This window comes from Vidua chalybeata, chromosome 5, assembly GCF_026979565.1.
Source record: "Vidua chalybeata isolate OUT-0048 chromosome 5, bVidCha1 merged haplotype, whole genome shotgun sequence".
Taxonomy (NCBI): Eukaryota; Metazoa; Chordata; class Aves; order Passeriformes; family Viduidae; genus Vidua; species Vidua chalybeata.
Genome location: NC_071534.1, coordinates 65,831,431 through 65,849,703, shown reverse-complemented (window position 1 = coordinate 65,849,703; position 18,273 = coordinate 65,831,431). Strand labels below are relative to the sequence as shown.

Genomic DNA, 18,273 nt, shown 5'->3' with positions numbered 1-18,273 from the left:
TGGCATCCCTTTCCTCCTGTCAATCAACCACACCACTCAGCCTGGTGTCAGCTGCAAACTTGCTGAGGGTGCCCTAGAAACCAGTGCCTGTGTCATTGATGAAAATATTAAATCTCACTGGTCCCACTATGGATCCCTGAGGGACACATCACACTTATATCTGAACACAGCTCATTGATTTCTGCAGGGAAGGATTTCACTGGCTGAATTTCTAGTCAACAACACAAAGGAAAAATAACTGCTTCTGACTAGCTTTATTTATTTATTTATTTATTCCCAGTTCTGAATGAAAAACTCACAAGAGAAGCTGATTGCCCAGGAGAAACACTACAACTGATACAACAAGTGCCACTGAATGAATATCCAAAGTCAAAAGAGAGAATTGCTCCCTGGCTAATAATTCTGTTGCAGAAGCATTAAATTACTTATAAGGACAGCAGTGAAAATGTTTTCAGACAGGAAGAGTAATTTTCAAGCAAACAGTCCTTCCTTTAAATTCTCTACCCATTTTTGTCATTAATGTAGCCTTTTGTATCTCTGTCATGGAAAAGCACTAAAAGTGCCACTAAAGGATATCTGGGCACGTGGTAGAAGAATGTCCTAATGATAATAATGCAAACAACATGATGTTGTTCTTGCAGAGATTTCATACTGGCTCAGTTATTTCTTGGAATAAATGAAACCACAGTGTCTGATAGCCCAGCTCCTTGGAGGGAAGAAGGGTGCTATTGGAGCCAGACTGAGTGAAGATCCACAGGACGTCAGACCTTGGCATCTTATTCCATCACAGCTTCTAGGGACAGGCTTCCCTATCAGGGATCAGGCACTAGCATTTGGGCAATACTGTAAATGCCAATAAAGATCACTGTTATGGCAGTGGTACCTAGTAGTACCATCACAGATTAAATTTTTCTGTTGGAACTACAAGTCCCTCCTTTTTTCTCTTAAACTCAAGGGAAGAGGTTAAGCCAAGCCTCAGAATTTGCTCCACTAGTACAATCTTAGCTACTGAGAAACATTGCTCTCTGCAGTGCATACCAGCTGCTAATTTAGTAGTCCTGTTGCATTTACTGTAAAACATTTATTTTATCAAGTGCTGTTCAAATTAGAGTGGGTTTTTTTGAAGTAATTTTGAACTCCTCTTTCTTTCATTTAACTTATTTATTAAAGCTTTTAAGGAACAATGAGATACAGATAGAGAGAATTCAGACAGATTTTTGAAGATTACTCAGCTCAAGAAAAGAAGGTACAAAACAGTGTTTGTGATTTAAACCTAAATACAAGTGTAACTGTAAGAAAGTCTGTCAGCTGCTCTGTAAGATATACTAGGACTATGACATAGGCACAGCATACACTTTGCTGCAGAACTGCACAGCTGAGAGGGTCCTCTGAAAGTCTCCATGCCCAGCCTGCTGCTCAAAGCATGGCCAACTAGATCGTAATGCTCTGGCCTGTGACCAGTCACATTTTGAGTATTTCCAGGGATGGAGGTCCTGCAGCCCTCTCTGAGCCCCTGCTGCACTGCTTAACCACCCTTATGTTGAAAATGCTTCTCCTTATCAAATTGCAATTTTCCACGTGTTCAGTGCCTCTTGTGCCTCTGAGAAGAGTCTGACTCCACTTCTCCACACCAGCCCATTTAGTAGTTCTGAATAGCAGTAAGGTTTCTCCTGAATCATCTTCTCTCCAGTTCTCTCAGCCTCCCCTCATTTGACACTGAAGCAGGGAAGTGGTGAAGTCGTAAGTCTTGGTGGTCCCTCCACTGGACTCAAGCCAGTTTGTCAATGCCTTTCTTTCATGGGGAGAGGGGTCCAAAAGCAGGCACAGAGGTGGTTGCAGAAGATTCTCCTGCTTCCTTTTGCTGCCAATGGACTCACAGAACCTCTTCTTATTTCCCTGTGTCCCCTAAGTTAGCAATCTGTACCTGAGAAAAGTCACAATCTCTAAAATAAGCTCCTCTCTTAGAGCTTATTTTTGGCCTGTCTTTTGGTAAAGTGGGTATTGTCCCTACACTATCAGATTTCAAAATAGAACCCAGTTCAGAAACTCTGGCCTAATAATACCAGCTCTTTATATGTTGTCATCAGAGAGTTTGAAAGTACGTATGTTCTTCTGGAAGCTAGATAGCAGTGACTGCTAGGAAAAATCAACCAGCAAAAGGTGCTCACACCAAGAAATTTGCTCCCCCAAGAGAAGGACCACTGTACTTATGAGCATCAAACTCATCTTATGCCAGTATTATCTTCCTCCATCTCTCCCAAATCCAGTCACCAACTGCTGAAAAATTTACAGAGCAGACACAGCCAAATACAGTGCAAGACTCAGAATCTTGATTGAAGTGTATCAGTTACACTGTCATTATGTTTTCAAGATTTCTTTGCATCTCTGATATCTGGGGAAAAAAATAATTATCTTACACGAACATCGAGTTTCCAGCCTTAGAGCCTGACTTCAGAAACCAGGATCACTGGCTTAAAATTAACACAAGCTGTCCCTGTAGAAGCTATTTTTAACAAGTGAATGAAAGGGAATAAAAATAAGACTGCATATTTTAATAGACCTAACACACGTCAGAAATTCTAATCCCCTTACACTCTCCTTAGCTGAGAATATGTTCTAATTACACATAGGAAAGAAAGCAGAAAACATACCTTTTATTGCACCCACAATATTTTGGTCTAGTCCTTTCCGGTTGTCATTGAGACCTCTTTTTCTTTTGCCATTTGGTAAAGAGTTAGCCAAAGTTTTGTCATCAAAAAATGCACAGACCAGCTTCCTAAAGAGCAGACTTCCTGAGCGAGTGTAGTTTGATAGTATAGAGTCCAGCTGTGATTTTGGCATGAAGACATCAAAGCCTTCTGCAAGTTGCACTTCTGGCTACCAAAAGAATACAAATGTTTTAATTAAACGAGCATTCAAAGACATTATTTTACTTCAATCATGCATCTGGTGAGACTTTACAATCACTTCATCAAACCATGAATTTTTTCCCAGCTATTCAGGACCACAGCAGCCTAATTCATTGAATTCAAACCCCATCAGTGAATAAGCACCTTAAAAGGCAAATCAAACAATCACACTCCTTGTCTAACGTCTGTAAAAGTTAACAACTACTGACATAATTTCTAGGCATACAGCTAACAAAAAGACAGGAGATACCTTTCAATGTTGGGTAATAATGACAAAGCACAGGATCATCGCAGAACAGTGCTCCAAAGTGATGCTTTTTGAACATTTATCTAACCATATAATGGACTTGTTTCACTGCCAAATGCTGTGAATGAGTGTGCTGTGGGGCAGCCAGGCACTTCCAAGAAGCACAAATGCAGGGATACTGGCCCAATCCATGTGGCTTCCCAAGAGGGCTTCCAGCAAATATATGGCCCACATGAGTATAAGCAGATGATGAGTTCAAGGTTGCCCCTGGAGCCAGCACTTGCTGAGCATCCATTTGTCCCTCCTTTTCATAGTCCCAAAATGCATGTTTAGAAGAGGATGATGTTAGACAGACAGTTTATTTCAGTACAAAAATCCTCAACAGTGAATCACAGGGATTTAAGTGATTGCCAAGGTGAAATGGAGGGGAAGAAGAGAAAAGCAAATCATGATGTATTTCACAAGAGTCTTCTCTCAAGTACACTGAGGACCAAAATAGACAAAGGCCTTTGAGGAAGTCCCCTTACCAAGAGTCTTTTTGCTGCCCCTGTCTGTACATATCAGAAATTACATGAACAGCATTCGCAGAATTTTCTTCTGTGAGTACCATACAATGCTTATGGTAAGACTTCTTCACGGAATAATTACATATCTAGAAAACACATTGGGAATAAACTAAAATTTTGAAAATACTGTTTAGAAGCTGGCAAGGAGGTAAATGAATCAGTGATCATAATGTGAGGAATAAGCCTTGCTCCTAAGAACCTGCCCTTTTTTTCCCCTACATGAAATATATTCAGCAATGGTGATGCATTTTCAGAGAAGTTTACAGAGCAAGAGCAAATGCCATCTCCCATCATATCACCTGTGAACATCTTGAGTCTAGACAGAAGAAATGGCTGCCAGTCTCAGAACAATTTGGCTGTGTAACTCTTTTCCCATGGATTTCTAAACATCAGTATGAAGAGTGTTGCAGCGAGTAGAATATTTCCAAAGCATGTACTGTCATGGGATATGGATGTGTACTGTGTGACAAAACTGAAGATTACAATGCTTTGGGAAGCCAGGATGAAGAATCTTAAAATATACAGATAACAACAACAACAAAAAATTATAGCATGTAGCAATTATAGCAAAATTATAGCAAGAAGCATGTAGTTCCTCAGCTTATTCTGGATGAAAATTTGGTTTTTTACCTCAAGAACTTTGAAAATGCTGGATCCAGCAAAACAGTCAGTTATTGACATTTGACAATATTCCAGTGTAGGTGGGTTTTTAATATGTTACTTCTAAACTTCTGGTGACAGAAAAGATTTTCAAGAGTAAATAAATGCGGGCCAAGTTCACAACTTGGGAAAAATTCTACTTCATGTAAATCAAAAACCAGAATGCAGCTGACAGGGTGATGAAGGATACCTGCACTATTCTGTTTCTTTGGTCTTGTGATAGCCATCTAAGATGACCTCAATGATCCAGACACCCAGGGCAGAGAAATTATAGAACCATAGAAAAGTTTAGGTTGGATAAAGCCTTAAAGATGATTAAGTCCAGCCATTAACCCACCACTAAACCATGTCCCAAAGTGCCACATTTACATATCTTTTAAATACCTCCAGGGATGGTGACTGCTACCACTTCCCCAGACAGCCTGTTCCAGTGCTTGACAACCATTTTGGGGAAGAAATTTTTCCCAATATCCAAAATAAACCTTCTGTGGTGCAATTTCAGGCCATTTCCTCTTGTCACATCACTTGTAGTTGGGAGAAGAGACGGACACCCAGCTGGCTACACTCTCCTCTCAGGGACTTGCAGAGAGTGATAAGGTCCCCCCTGAGTGTCCTCTTCTCCAGGATAAATATCCCAGCTCCATTGCCCTTCTCTGGTCATGCTCCAGACCCTCAGCGTCTCTGTTGTGAGGAGCCCAAAACTGACACCAGGATTTGAGGTGAGGCCTCAGTAGTGCTGAGAGCGGAGGAACAGTCATTGCCTTGGTCCTGCTGGCCAGACTATTGCTGGTACCCTCACCAAAAGCCAGTTATTCCTGTGGTACCTCTTCTGACACCTCCTACTTAAAACCCAAAAAGCCAGAAGGATCTTGAGGCCCTGCTGATACCTTCTCTATTTGTACTGAAAAATCAAGTGAGCCTCTCCGCTCTCTCTCCTCTCCTCGTGGTTTCCCTCTTTCTTGATCTTATCTTAGAACACCTGCATTACGCTTTGGCAGGTGCACCAACCACCCTACAATACAGCTGTAAAATACATTTCAAACCTTACCATTGTACCAGTGTGGATGAATCAGTATTATTTCAGCTTTGGTTGTTTTATTCTTACTATAGGGCTCAATTTGTTTATCAGTTAAATAATCTGGAGGCAAAACTATGATTTATTCTTGCTTTCCTTTAGTAGTTAGCTATTTTTCCATCAAAGACAATCAGTAACCATTTGAACTTCATGATCACTCTGAATGTGATTTTTCAAAGAAAAAGCACTTACTAATAGATAATGATCATGGCAAAAGGAACTGGAGGGTAAACTGTTTGTGAACCACAAAATAAAGAAGAACAACAAAATAAAGAAGACCTGAATGCTAAAGGCTTTTGCTGTGCTAAAATTAACAGACAGTGAATAAGATTTAATCCTAGATATTTTAGTAGGTTATAATATGTAGATTAAAAATGATTAGGTTATAAATGAAATATTACAACTGTAAAACAATCACAATTTCAACTAAGAGTTGTAATCAGATCATTGCATATAAAAAGCAGATTCTCTGATCCATGGTCCAGATTGAGGGTTTGTCTCAACAAGACATTTTCCACCTCTGTAAGTAGTAGTATTTCATCTCAGCAGGTCTGGACAAATTGCACTGGTTTTGGCAGCCCTGATTTTATACCCATTAAACTTGGATTCTTCTTAAAGTTCAACAAATGTTGGCAAAATAGCAGTGGCAGCAGTGGTGATGTATGACACAGCACACACTACAGACAACCTGTGGAATATTCTCAAGGGAACATTCATTTATGGTGCTTTGTAAAATGTCTTTCAGGTTTTTTCAGGCACACAGACATGCTGGTTGTGACGACACCAGAGATGCTTATAAAAAAGTAGAAAAAGATAATGCTGCCATTTTTTCTTAAAGAAGTGACTTTCTTAAGCCTTCTCAAAATATTTAAGGTCACATTTTATTTTTTCATTAAATATATCTGTTTTCAGAACTAAAATGTTTTCTTTCCAAAGACAAAACAAAATCAAGGTTTTTGCCAAGGGGTTCTGGCTCCATAAATTTAGTCAAACAACTGTTGTGGCAAGCAAGGGCTCAAGCATGGAAGGACAGATGAAGACCTGATTTATGAGCCAAACGTTTTCTCTTTTTTTCCTTAGATCAAACTAGCAACTACAAAGAATTGTGTCCAGTGATGAAGCACATTCATAAAGCCAAATTAAATTCCATTGCAAGCACAAAACTGTTTTCAAAACTGTGTTTCAAGCTGACAAGAGTGCCACAAGCAAAGAAAAATTATAAGCACAAACTGCATACTGGAGATAAATTACCAGTCCTCCCCAAACCTTTACCTCAAACATTATTAAGCTCCATACTACAAAAGGAAACTCCCTGAAAAAAGCATCAAACTAGTTACTCTGTATCACTACACTGACTCAGTGGCATGAGAGTGCAACCTAATTAGTGGTGTGGCTTGCATCTCTGTAACTGAATTATCCTGACTGCTCTTTTTTATTATTAGCTCCCTCTTCCAGAAGGATAGAATATTATCTGCTGCATTGTTTTCATTTACGCTTATTGATACGGAATTTAATTATGTATTTCTAACTCACAGTACTTAGGAAATTGGAAAGAGCCTGCTCAGAATTAAAAATATATTAGAGGAATTAATGAACAGTTTACTCGTCAGCGAACTGGTTCGGATGACATCAGTTTGGTCATTAAACAAAGCCAATCATCCACCAGATACATGGAGTTTCTATCAGTGTGTACATGAATCAAGAAAACATGCTTACTGTAATTTTCTATGGGAAAAGTGCATATTCTTAGAGTGGCAAATTTTGGTCTTTTTAGTCACACTAACTGAGTTGACTGAGGCCCTACTACAGCACACAGAGCAATCAAGGCCAAATGACCCAATTCAGCAAAGAATTTTTCTAGAGATGAGGAGTTCCCCCAAAGTCAGTGGGACCAGAAAAGCAGGGAAGCACATAAATACTCCTTGGCAGGATAAAGACCCATATGTGAACTACATGGGCTCATCAGCAATGATGGGGCTGTGAATGCTTTACACACCTTACACTTTTCATGGCTCCTTATCTCAACCATGGCTCTTAGCATTGGGAGAGATGAAGAACAAGTTTCCATTGAAAGCTCAAAAAACAGGAGCCTTGAACTCAAGGGAAAACTTCATGCCTGTGAAAGTTGAAAAAAAAGACCCAAAACCCCATAATGAGCACTCCACACATCTAACTCTAACATCTCCATTCACTCCTACCCAAGATTTGCTTGTTCATTCTAACAGAAAGTGGGAAGATGCATCAATGTGACTTGAGTACTGATTCTCCTGAACGAGTCAGTATTTCAAAATCTTGCAATCCTGTACATTAAAATTCTAACTTACGTCTGATGAAGCTGATTCAAGGATAATTCCAAACCCTGAAACAGGGGTCTCTGGCTTCAGGGGGGGTTCAATTGCTTGCAGACTCGATTGTTCCGAGTTTACTGTCAGCCTCTTCTCATTCTCTGGAGAGCTGGGTTTCTTATTCGTGGAAACTGCTTCAATAACTTTGAGGGGCAGTTTTCTCTTTTTATTTCTCTTTCTTGATATTGTTGACTTCTGTGCACAAATCAGAGGAACAGGAGGCTGCTGTCTGTTTTGAGTCCCAACTGAATTAAAGAAATTAATGCATTAATTTTACAGACAAAAGCCCATGAATATCCACACAGATGCACCATTAAACTACTGACTCACTGAACTTATTTTCCAGATAAGGGCTGCTGGTGCATTGGAAACAAGTAAGTTTTATCACTTTTGCATAATTTTCCAATCTGTACAATAGGGATAATGACAGTGAGCTCTGCGGTGAGGCTTTTCAAGCCATACTGATGAACAGTATTTTAAGGAAATCAGGAATACACAGTTCTTTTTCCTAGTGACCACTGGATGGCTGGTGACACGAAGCACTTAAGTGATGATTAATTTGTGTGCCCTCTGAATGACTGAGAATTTCACTCTTTGAGGATCTCTTCCTGATAAAGTAAGATAATACAAGGGCTAATGCAGTTACAGTTATTTTTATGACTGTGGTCTCCAAGTTAATTAGCTCAGCAAGAACATTTCAAGTACCATTATGTCAAGAATGAGTGAGAATACTTATCAATAGTTTAATTTCTGAGGGAAAAAAAGTAAACCAAAGTTCCATCAGTTTGTTTTGCTCATACACAAAAGCTGACATGTATTACCTAAGAAATATAAGAAACCATATTTTACATTTATCAATATTTTGCATTTTCCAGTATTTGCAATAATTTTTATAAATTAAGGCACCAATCCTGAACCTGTACGAATACGAACAAGCCCTCCAAAAGAATGCTATCAAGGTACCATTATGTGTGTGGATAAATCACTAAGATCAAGGTCAAAACAAACAAAGAAAAAGCCAGAAGTGCTCTACATGCAGATCAAACTCATTCAAGATATTCAAGATATGAGCAAGCTACAAAAAGTCCTCATCTACAAAGCTTCAGGAAGAAAACAAACCTCAGACAATTGTTTATTAAAATATTTCTGGAATATTTCATTTCTGGCAAGGATTTACAAGACTGTGATGTGTAATTTATAATTAAGACAGTAGGGTGTTTGAATACTAAAATAAGTTATTACACTTTCACTTACAGGTTTCAATTTTAGTTTTTTTTTTCCTTTTAGCAACAAAAATGCCAAATTATTTTTTTTCTCTGCAAACCCATAATTTCATAAAATATGAAGTATTCCAAGTGAATCAAGATTCACGAATTAACAAAGGTACATACTCTGTAGATACATAATAAATAAGAAATGTTCTGCCACTGAGGAGCTCTTTTGGCATAGACCCCAGTTTTTTAACTCTCACTCACAAGCCATTTTTCAATCACGCCTGTGATTTCAATGAAATTCATGTGACTGCATAAAAAAATGCCACATACCAGCAAAAATTGTAAAATTGGGCTTTTGTGTTCTTCTTTGTAAACTGATGACTTCTAGAAAAGCATTTTTATGTGTGTCAACTGATATTACAAAACCTGTCTGATCGTTCCCATCACTCACTCAAACATTATACACCGTGGAGACAAGGAGTTTAGTCAGCCCTTCACTCCACCCATATTTCAGTTAATTACTCTACACTCCCTTTTCTTACAGAGGTCTTATCCAGTCTCTCCACAAGAGAAGCCTCCATGGCTCCAGTCCCCATCACTCATGCTGGATGGGCAGGTCAACTGACAAAATCTCCAACATCTCTATCTCCTCATTAGTATTAACACTAATTTTTAGGTAGCACAGAGCCTGCAGCTTCACATCAGCCTATGATGACTTAACTCTACCTACCACGTTCTCATTATCTTGCTGGCTCAACTACTGCTCTGGCTCTGCACTGTTCTGTTTCAGCTCCCAACCTAGGCGAAAACTAGACTCAGTAATTTTCCCCAGTGAACAAATTATTGCTGGTAGACACACTGAAAGCTGGTACTTCACAGCCAGAGGAAGGGTGGAGGCCATGACATGCAGCAGCTAGCTCAGCTGAGACTACCACAGAGCTAAAAAAGGTTTGAATGAAGAACTATTTGGTAACTTTCAGCTACCTTCAAATTTTATTTTTCTTAACTCCTAAGATTAGTGAACTTTTAAGCAAAACACAGGTGAAGTAGCATTTGGCACCCCTGAATCAATACACTGTGAAAACAAAGTGGGCATACTGACCTGCCCACTCAGCTCTCATTACGTATATGATCACATTAATTTTATTTTCAATTTAGCCTTAAAAGGCTACAAGATAAAATCCCATGTCTCAGGTAAGGATCTGAAAAGTAGAAGCTGCATTTCCAAGAAACCAGTGAGAATTTGACTTTGACCAATATGTCAGGAGAGCAGGAAACAATCCAGGATTTCCTGAGTGCCCACACAGACTTTAATCTCCTAGACCATTCCCTAACAGGAAGATCACAGAATCATAGAACTGTTTGGGTTTGGAAGGGTCTCCAAAGACCATCTCATCCAACAGCCCTGCAACAAGCTGGGCCATCCTCAACTCAATGCTTGCCACAGGTATGCACAAATGGGACTGGTCACTGTACCTGCTTGCAGCTGCATCAATTTTCGCATGGTCTTGAGCTCTTGAAGAATCGCCTGCAGGGTTGACTGGCAATTGCATGTACAGCAGTTTGGTCCAACTGATGAATTCACCATTGGAATTTCTCCTGAAAGAGAGTGGAATTAAATGGGTGAGATGTAAGCCACACAAAATCACCCAGACAACATTTGGCAGGTGTTTGAAACTATGATCAATGTATCAGATTGTAAAATCAGATCAAAAGCATGAAAAGAAGTATTTTTCAACATGATTCTTTTTAAGAGGAAGGGACCACTGGATTTTACTCAATTACTAATATGAGCAATTATGTTCAGTTGGGATGCAAAGTTACATGGGCTGAAGAAGACTGCTCAGAGTGTGAATATAATGCACTCCTCACAGCAGGGCTTTCTATTGTCAGGCTGGTTCATCTTGAATAACAAAAGCACCAAACCTCATTACAAATATACTTATTTTATCACACACACACAAAAAAGCCCATCTCCTGGAACAGTTTTACAAAGAATGAAGACAGTCTGTGCAATAAAGGTTTGTACTGTACATAAAATGAGGGCCTAGGAATTTTTAAACTGCTTGAATGTTACAGGTGATTCTTTACCATGTGAAGAGAGAATGAAAATAAAATATCCTACTTGGAGAAAAAAAAAAAACAAAACAAAACAACAACAGGACAGAAGAGAACCACCAGCAATGAAAGCTTTCAAATCTCCTCTTCTGTTTGCTAGGGTAGGATTGTTTTCTATGATGTTTTCCCACCACTGTGACCTACAAGATGGGCTTTCCAGAGTTTCCCTTTGCAAATTAATATAGTAGTTCAAGAGATTCCTTTTCCCTAGTAATTCTTATTAGTGTTTAACTGAACTTACACAGTTCTAGTTCTAGCCCTCAGTAGTGCTTTTATTACTGCTTTACTTTCCAGAAATTTTGCATTTTTTGTTCTGAATTAGAACAGGCTGTAACAACTGAGGGATTTCAAACTTTGCAGGATAATCGTATCCTGCACTTTAGCTTAAGACAGCTGTATCCCTAGTTTTAATGCTGCAAATAAAAATTTCAAAATCCAACAAAACACCTAACAGTATCTGGTTGAAGCTGAGGCTAGATGGGATGCACCTCCCTTCCTTTCCAAATGTCCTCACAGTCATTTAAATTGATGGCTATTTTACTGCTCAAGACCGCAGGAGGAGGGATGACCATTTCATGAAGATAGGTACAAATGCACCTAACAAAATAACCTCACTTAGTGTCACATGTGGACTTCAGCCAGTCTATTTCCCTTTTTCTTCCATAGCCTGACACTTACCAGGTGCCCTTTAATAATTACCTAGCTAAAGTGAACATAAGCAATTCATTTAATCTCCACTTATAAATCTTCACATTTTTCATTATTACTTCTGCTTTCCTCTGAAGCCAAGCCAGGTTATTAATACCTTTTTAGGTTTGAGTTGTGTTCTTTCATCAGAGATCCCTGATGGCAGACCCACACAGATCCCCTGACTTTAATCCTCATTTGAAATACCTGAAAATCTGGCCACCACCAGGCACTTGTTGTCTGCCTCCTTCCATTCAGCCCTTCAGACATGAAGCAACATCTATCAGACTTGAGCAAACTCATGGTCACACTCCAAAGGTGAGCTACTTGTAAAGCTAAACAAATGCATCACTTAGAGACAGCTGACATCTTCTGGGTGTCACGCTCCTCTTTTCCTCAGATATTTAGATACTCCACACTACTGCAATTACAAATTTTGGTATTTTAAAATATCATACATGGATAAAATCTGTTAAAACTGTATTAAGAGAAATTGAATAGTTAAAAAAATCCCTGAAAATCTAGCAAATGCAAAAGCACCACTGGCTTCATCTCTCAAAGGTTTCAGCTGCAAATAAAACGATTTTTATAATAAAAAGTTATTTGGAAAACAGGCTGAGAATCTCAAAATGAAACCAAAAGGTTTCTGACTCAGCAGGACTCTGCCTAGTTTGATCTCACCCTTCCTTTGTACACAATCTATTCATTGGAAGTTCCTTGGGGCATGGATGGGATTTTACCTTTTCAATGGTCCAAAAAGTGTTTAGCCCATTGTTACAGGTACAGAGGGGAAAAAAAGAATGTTATCTTTGGCTTTGCAGCAGATTAATCAGAATCCCTCAACTTGGCTCCACCAATACCCTTCACCTACCTGTTTTAAGTAGACTTTTAAGTAGATGAATTTCAAGATGACTTATAATTTAATAGCACCAGCATAACTTGTACCTTTCAGTAAGACAAGGAGGTACCCCAGAAATGGGAGCCCCAGAAATTAGAAAAGTTTTATTAACAGACTACTACAAAGGAAGACCATCCTTCCCTCAGTCCTTTCTCAGTTGTTTTAGACTAAAAGATCCTTGGGACGAAGCCTGTCCTTTCTCTTGATCAGAATTCATTATTCTAGAGGGCTTCTGGAAGCGTTTCCTTCGGAAATGATATCTGAAAGACTCTGGGGGGAAACAGGGTTGGTGGCTTTTGTTTCCTTCTTAACAAAGGCTCTACATCATGGTGACTTGCACGTGAAAACTTGAACAAATTGCATCAGTAAATACCTGGGCATCTTTCCTGTTGCAATGTAACATGTTTCCAATGAAAACACACAGGCACACAGGCTCCTGATGGAAAACCACAGGGTCTATTTTCCCATTGAGGCATAGGGGATTTACTTTATAATCCCCATTAGCGTTGATAGAAATTACCCATGTAAATCTACTATAGGTACTGGGAATGGGAAAAGAGACCACCAATATTTTAAATCAAAGCAGGGTTCTACTGAGTCCTTACATATTCATGAGGGTTTTTTATTTTCTTTCTATCCTCCCTCCGCTGATCAGTTATTGTGTTGTAAGAAATATCTAGTAGAGTGTTTTCAGTCATTGTTCTAAGCACTATCTTTATCATTTTTAGAGGACAAAAGCAACCCTTTTCAATTGTTATAAATCAATTTTTAATTTTAAAAGGATATCAGACTTTTTATTCTTATGAAGGAGTCTTTAAAGAGCCATCTCCCTCTCTTTTGGAAGCTAGCCAGCAGGCAAATTTGATACCTGCCTATGTGACTGAGAGAAGGAGATGACACAAGTACATGAGCTGCTTCCCCCGTGCGAGCAGTACGTCGCCTAGGACAGTGTTTTCTTCCAGCTGGATCTGCTGAGAGGGAATTCACTCACTGTATCTAACATTGCAGTTTATACTGCAAAAGCATGCAAGAACTACCCAGTGAAAATTATCTTGATACAACCCAAATGCAATTCAGCTGCTGCATCACTGCTGGATTTGGTACAGAACACAAGAAATGAAACTCAAGTGTGAGTTTACTGTCTGTAATAGGTCAGACATGGTGCTTGCTGTTTGTAGTCCCAGGTAGCTTCCACTAAAAACAGTGGGTCACAGATGTCTACCTAACACCCTGACTTGTGGAACCACCACCTTAAGTCTGGTTTGGAATAAATACCTTTGGTTTTCAAGTATATTCCTACTCTTCCCTCTTTTGCAGCAATGTCTAGGCTTGCCCTGTTCCTCTTTCATTTTTGTTGATGCCTTAAGTTTTAGCTGTCACATTTTTCAGATTCTGTACTGCATTAGGATATAACATATAGAGTGCTAGAAAGTTCTCTTCACAGTTTAGGAAGACAAAACAATCATTTTCCAGTCCCCGCAGCTCCAGGCCCCAAAAAATATGAACAAAAGCAAACTGGGGGGAGCAAAACTAGGAGAATGTGACTTCATTACCTGAAGCTGTGATTGGACAATTAACCCCAATATGCAAATGGACCAAAACTTATAAAAGTGTGAAAAACTCGTGACCTGTTGTCCATCTCGGGTGTAACTTCAGCCAAGCTCTTGTACTGCCCAAGGAGTATCCTTTGAAGGCCTTTTAAAATACCTACTTTATTTCTCTTACTCTGTCTATCTTCTGTTCTAGGTACTCTCTCCAGTCATCATTGTCAACAGCTTTCTCATTAATGTTTTCTATACCAGCACCTATTACACATTTATTCCAGCCTCTCCTTGAACCACCTTACCCTGTGAGTAGATAAGTGCACCACTGAGATGGACTTGATTCAACTTTGAGCAATTCAGATAGCCTACAACATAAATCTTCATTTTTCATAGAGTATCTATCCACAGTGGATAGATACTCTTTCTGGACTCAGATCACCTACTACAGATGCCTGAACATCTCCCCAGTGATGACCTAAGCCTGACAGCCCACATTATGTCTGGCAGTTTTGTTCTGGTAACTTAAACACCGTGGTAAGAACCAAGGAGTAATATCTCCCTTGAAGTACTGTTCAGCATTTCTACACCCAGCTTCCAAGAACTTTCTCCATCCTCTGAATAACATCTAAAATACTGAGTTTGATGCTCAGGCTCCCAATGCAGGGGATGGGGGGGAATCAGGCTGTTAAAGTGCCCAGAATAGCTGTGTACTGGGTGAGGAGCAGTTTCAGGGCTTACTTGCTGCTCAGAAATGTGTCAAAAGCTTTTCTTCCCTAGAGAGCAGGCTTTGGAGGCCAAGCAGCAGTAAGGACCACAACATCCCATCAGAGGCAGACACCTCAAACCAAACTGCTATGCAGATTGTCTTTTCAAAGGCGGCCAGAGGAGAGGGCCCACACCCTCCTTTATGTAATAACCCAAAAGATTGCATTCCTTTCAGCAGCAGGACAGCTGCAAAGGGAGGTGCCTCCTGGGGTGCTCCCCCGAGTGCTGGGAGCCTGGACATTTCTCCTGTCCAGCCCAGGAGGCTGCACAACCTGACCCTTCCATGTCCCAAAGACCACTTCAAACCTGTAAGTGATCATAAGTTCACTGAATCCTTCCTCCACATACAAAAAATCAAAGCTGACATTTTCTTGCATACAGGGCCAAATCCTGTCAACACGTTTTAGCTCACATGCTGAATCAGTCCCCTGAAGGGATAGAGGTGCTGCTCCACCTACTTTCTGGATTTGGGAACAAGGCACCTAATCTATGCAGGCTTGGGCACTTCTGTGCATGCAGAGAACTGTCCCTGCCAGTGCCCAGGGCCTCTAAGGACAAAGAAGGAGATGTGTGATGAATTTTGGGTCCTTACATATTTAGAAGATTGTTATGGTGGGTTTTGACAGCAAAGTTTTTTAATCTGGCAGCAAAACTTCCTCTCTCTGGGACTTAATTAGAAAAAGGCATTTTAAAGGCACACTGCCATCTACTTCAGGGCAGAATTCTCTGCCAGTACTGGATTGGCCACACTCTAGTACATGCTGTTCATAGGTAGACTCCATCATCTCTTTTCTCCAATAGTCTCATTGGAATAAAAGCCTAAGGCTGTGATGGAATTTTGTACCTGCAGTTCAGTAGCCTGTTACAAGGCTAATGCCATCCCCTTATGAAAGGCAGAATCCTGCTCCACAAGTGGTGTCACAACAGTGCTACATTACTCACAGCAAAGAGGAGTGGTAGAGGTTGACATTTAATTAGCCAGGACTTTAATAACAATGACAAAAGCTGTTTCAGTAAGTACTGTATAGAAATTATGCTTGTAAAGGCATCGAGTAATTCTATCCTATCACCATTTTAAAAGCTAAGACAGATAGTAGCAGAATGTATAGTGCCCACTTTCACACCTTTTTGAAGTGATAACTATGTGCTCATTTTGTAGACTCTGAACTATAACTGCTTTCAGTGCAGTGCTACAATATATCATCACAGTAAAGGTAGATATTTAGTAGAGAACAAGGAGAGGGGGAAAAAAGGCACCATTCTCAGTGTCTAACAGGTCATACCATTGGATGCCACAGTTCGAGCCTGATTTTGGAATGTTTTGGATCGAGTTCCATATTGCCCTGAAAAATGGCTGGCTTGGGGTGATAACTCATTCCATGCACCGCTCTGTGACGGATGAAGGCTCGCCTGGGACTCCGCAGGGGGATTCAGGCGCTGGGCCCAGGCTAAGTCTAAATCTTGGGGCTCCTCCTTCAGTTTTTCTCCTTCTTTGCCAACTCGTTGATAGATTCTTCCAGTGCTGTCATTCAGTAATCTTCTCATCCCTGTAATTTGTTTTTTAATTTCCCGGCTTTCATCTCCTAATGAAAACAGAGCCACAGTTATCACTGTAAATTAGCAAAAACAGTAATGGGTAGCAATTAGTGGTTTTAGATGCCAATAAGGGTTGGAGCAAATAAATAAATAAATAACAACAAGAAAGAAAAGGGATGGTTGAGTGGTTGTTGGGATGTACCGGGCTATGCCTTCATACAGCCATGGCTGACAGCTCTCGTGCCTGAAAGACCTGCTGAACTTGGCTTTCTTGATGTTGTTTCTAAGGCTTTGATGAGTAAGATTATCTTTTGCCAGAAGGAAATAATAATAGCTGCAGCAGTTTCAAATAAACTGTCCTTTTAAGAGACTGATCCTATTCAGGCATTGACATCAGTGGATTTTTTTCCCTGAGTAAAACCCAAAGGATCAGACCCTTTATGTATCAGTTTGCTGTATGCTGAAGGACAGATCCTACCAAAAAAAAACAAAAACAAAAACAAAACAAAAAAAAACACCCACAGAAAGCACCACACATATACAGAACTGCACTGCATCTACTGATTTTAATGAACAGAATCAGTTCCTTATTTCACAGAATTTAGTAATACTGGATTATACAGGAATAAATTAAACAGTAGCTAATATGTGTGTAACTGCAGATAGCTGAATTTCTGGATGCCTTAAAAATATAGATTCTAAAAAGAAAATGAACGTATATACAAGAAAAATGCGACCGTTCCAAATAAATTCAGGGCATTTAAATAATAAAAGTTACATACTTAATACTCCTGGCACCATTTAAGTATTAATTTTACGTATGAAACTGCTGATTGCACAATGAATAGATGTGTTTTGGGCAGATAGTAGTTGTTCTGCTTGTTAAAGCATACATTACATTTAATGAGTAATAAGGAAGTGTTCATTGCCATTTCTGAAGAAAGAAGCTTCTGGTTTTCTTACTGGTAATAGAAAAATCAAATATCCTAAGCAAATGTTGTAAGTAAGATCTAGAAACTGATGAATCAACCTTCCTTTACAGAATACTTAATACAATAATGCCTGGTATCCTCTACTCAAGTTATATTTCTGCTTCCCAAAATAAACCTATTTTTGGCAAAGCAACTGTACAAAGGAAACTTTAGAGGAAAAAAAAAAAACTACTCTCCAAAAATCCAAGATGCAAGGTGTGCCGTCTCTGGTTCAACAAGGTACTTGAAAGTGTGCTAAATTCCAGGCATGTGAACAATTTTATCAACTCAATAGCACCATTCAGTTACCTAAACTTAGGTGCATGTTTAGGTCGAAGCTAAACCAGACAGCTAAAAGAGCAGCAAAATCCCTCCCCAACACAGGCCTAGCTCAATATGGCCGGGACTGCTGCAAGCCTGGTGTACTGAACACCCAAAAGAGGGAGGTTTTGTTCTAGGAGGAGAATAAACAGAAGGGGAGAGGAGTTGAACAGCGTGCTCCAACCTCTCCTGGATCCCAGCATCTCCTGCTTGACCTGGTGCACTGGTTCCCTGGGCTGGTGCCAGCTGGCTCCAGCCCACCCTGATCCAGTGAGGAGAGTGGGCAGCTTGCAAGGAAGCTTTGAGTCCAAACTTAGAAAAATATTTGCCAACCCTGTATAGCAACACTCCAGCACCATTTCCACTCCAGCTAACGTGGTGAGAAAAACCCTCTGCAAGGAATTTCTGCACTGTATT

General features: G+C 39.8%; 1 protein-coding gene across 3 annotated transcripts in view; it reads right to left on the bottom strand.

The window, feature by feature from the left end:
• Positions 1-18,273, bottom strand: part of BEND7 (BEN domain containing 7) — a 46,771-nt gene that overhangs the window by 17,072 nt on the left and 11,426 nt on the right. Inside the window, exons 3-7 of one of the 3 annotated variants that reach the window (XM_053943873.1) lie at positions 16,312-16,611; positions 10,493-10,615; positions 7,782-8,047; positions 2,652-2,877; positions 321-2,392 (exon numbers count right to left, since the gene is read on the bottom strand). In XM_053943873.1, coding sequence (XP_053799848.1) covers positions 2,367-2,392; positions 2,652-2,877; positions 7,782-8,047; positions 10,493-10,615; positions 16,312-16,611 — 941 coding nt within the window. In that variant the 3' untranslated portion in view covers positions 321-2,366. Of the gene's footprint in view, positions 1-320; positions 2,393-2,651; positions 2,878-7,781; positions 8,048-10,492; positions 10,616-16,311; positions 16,612-18,273 lie in introns of those variants that run through there. The other 2 variants (XM_053943872.1, XM_053943874.1) reach the window with 2 other exon arrangements.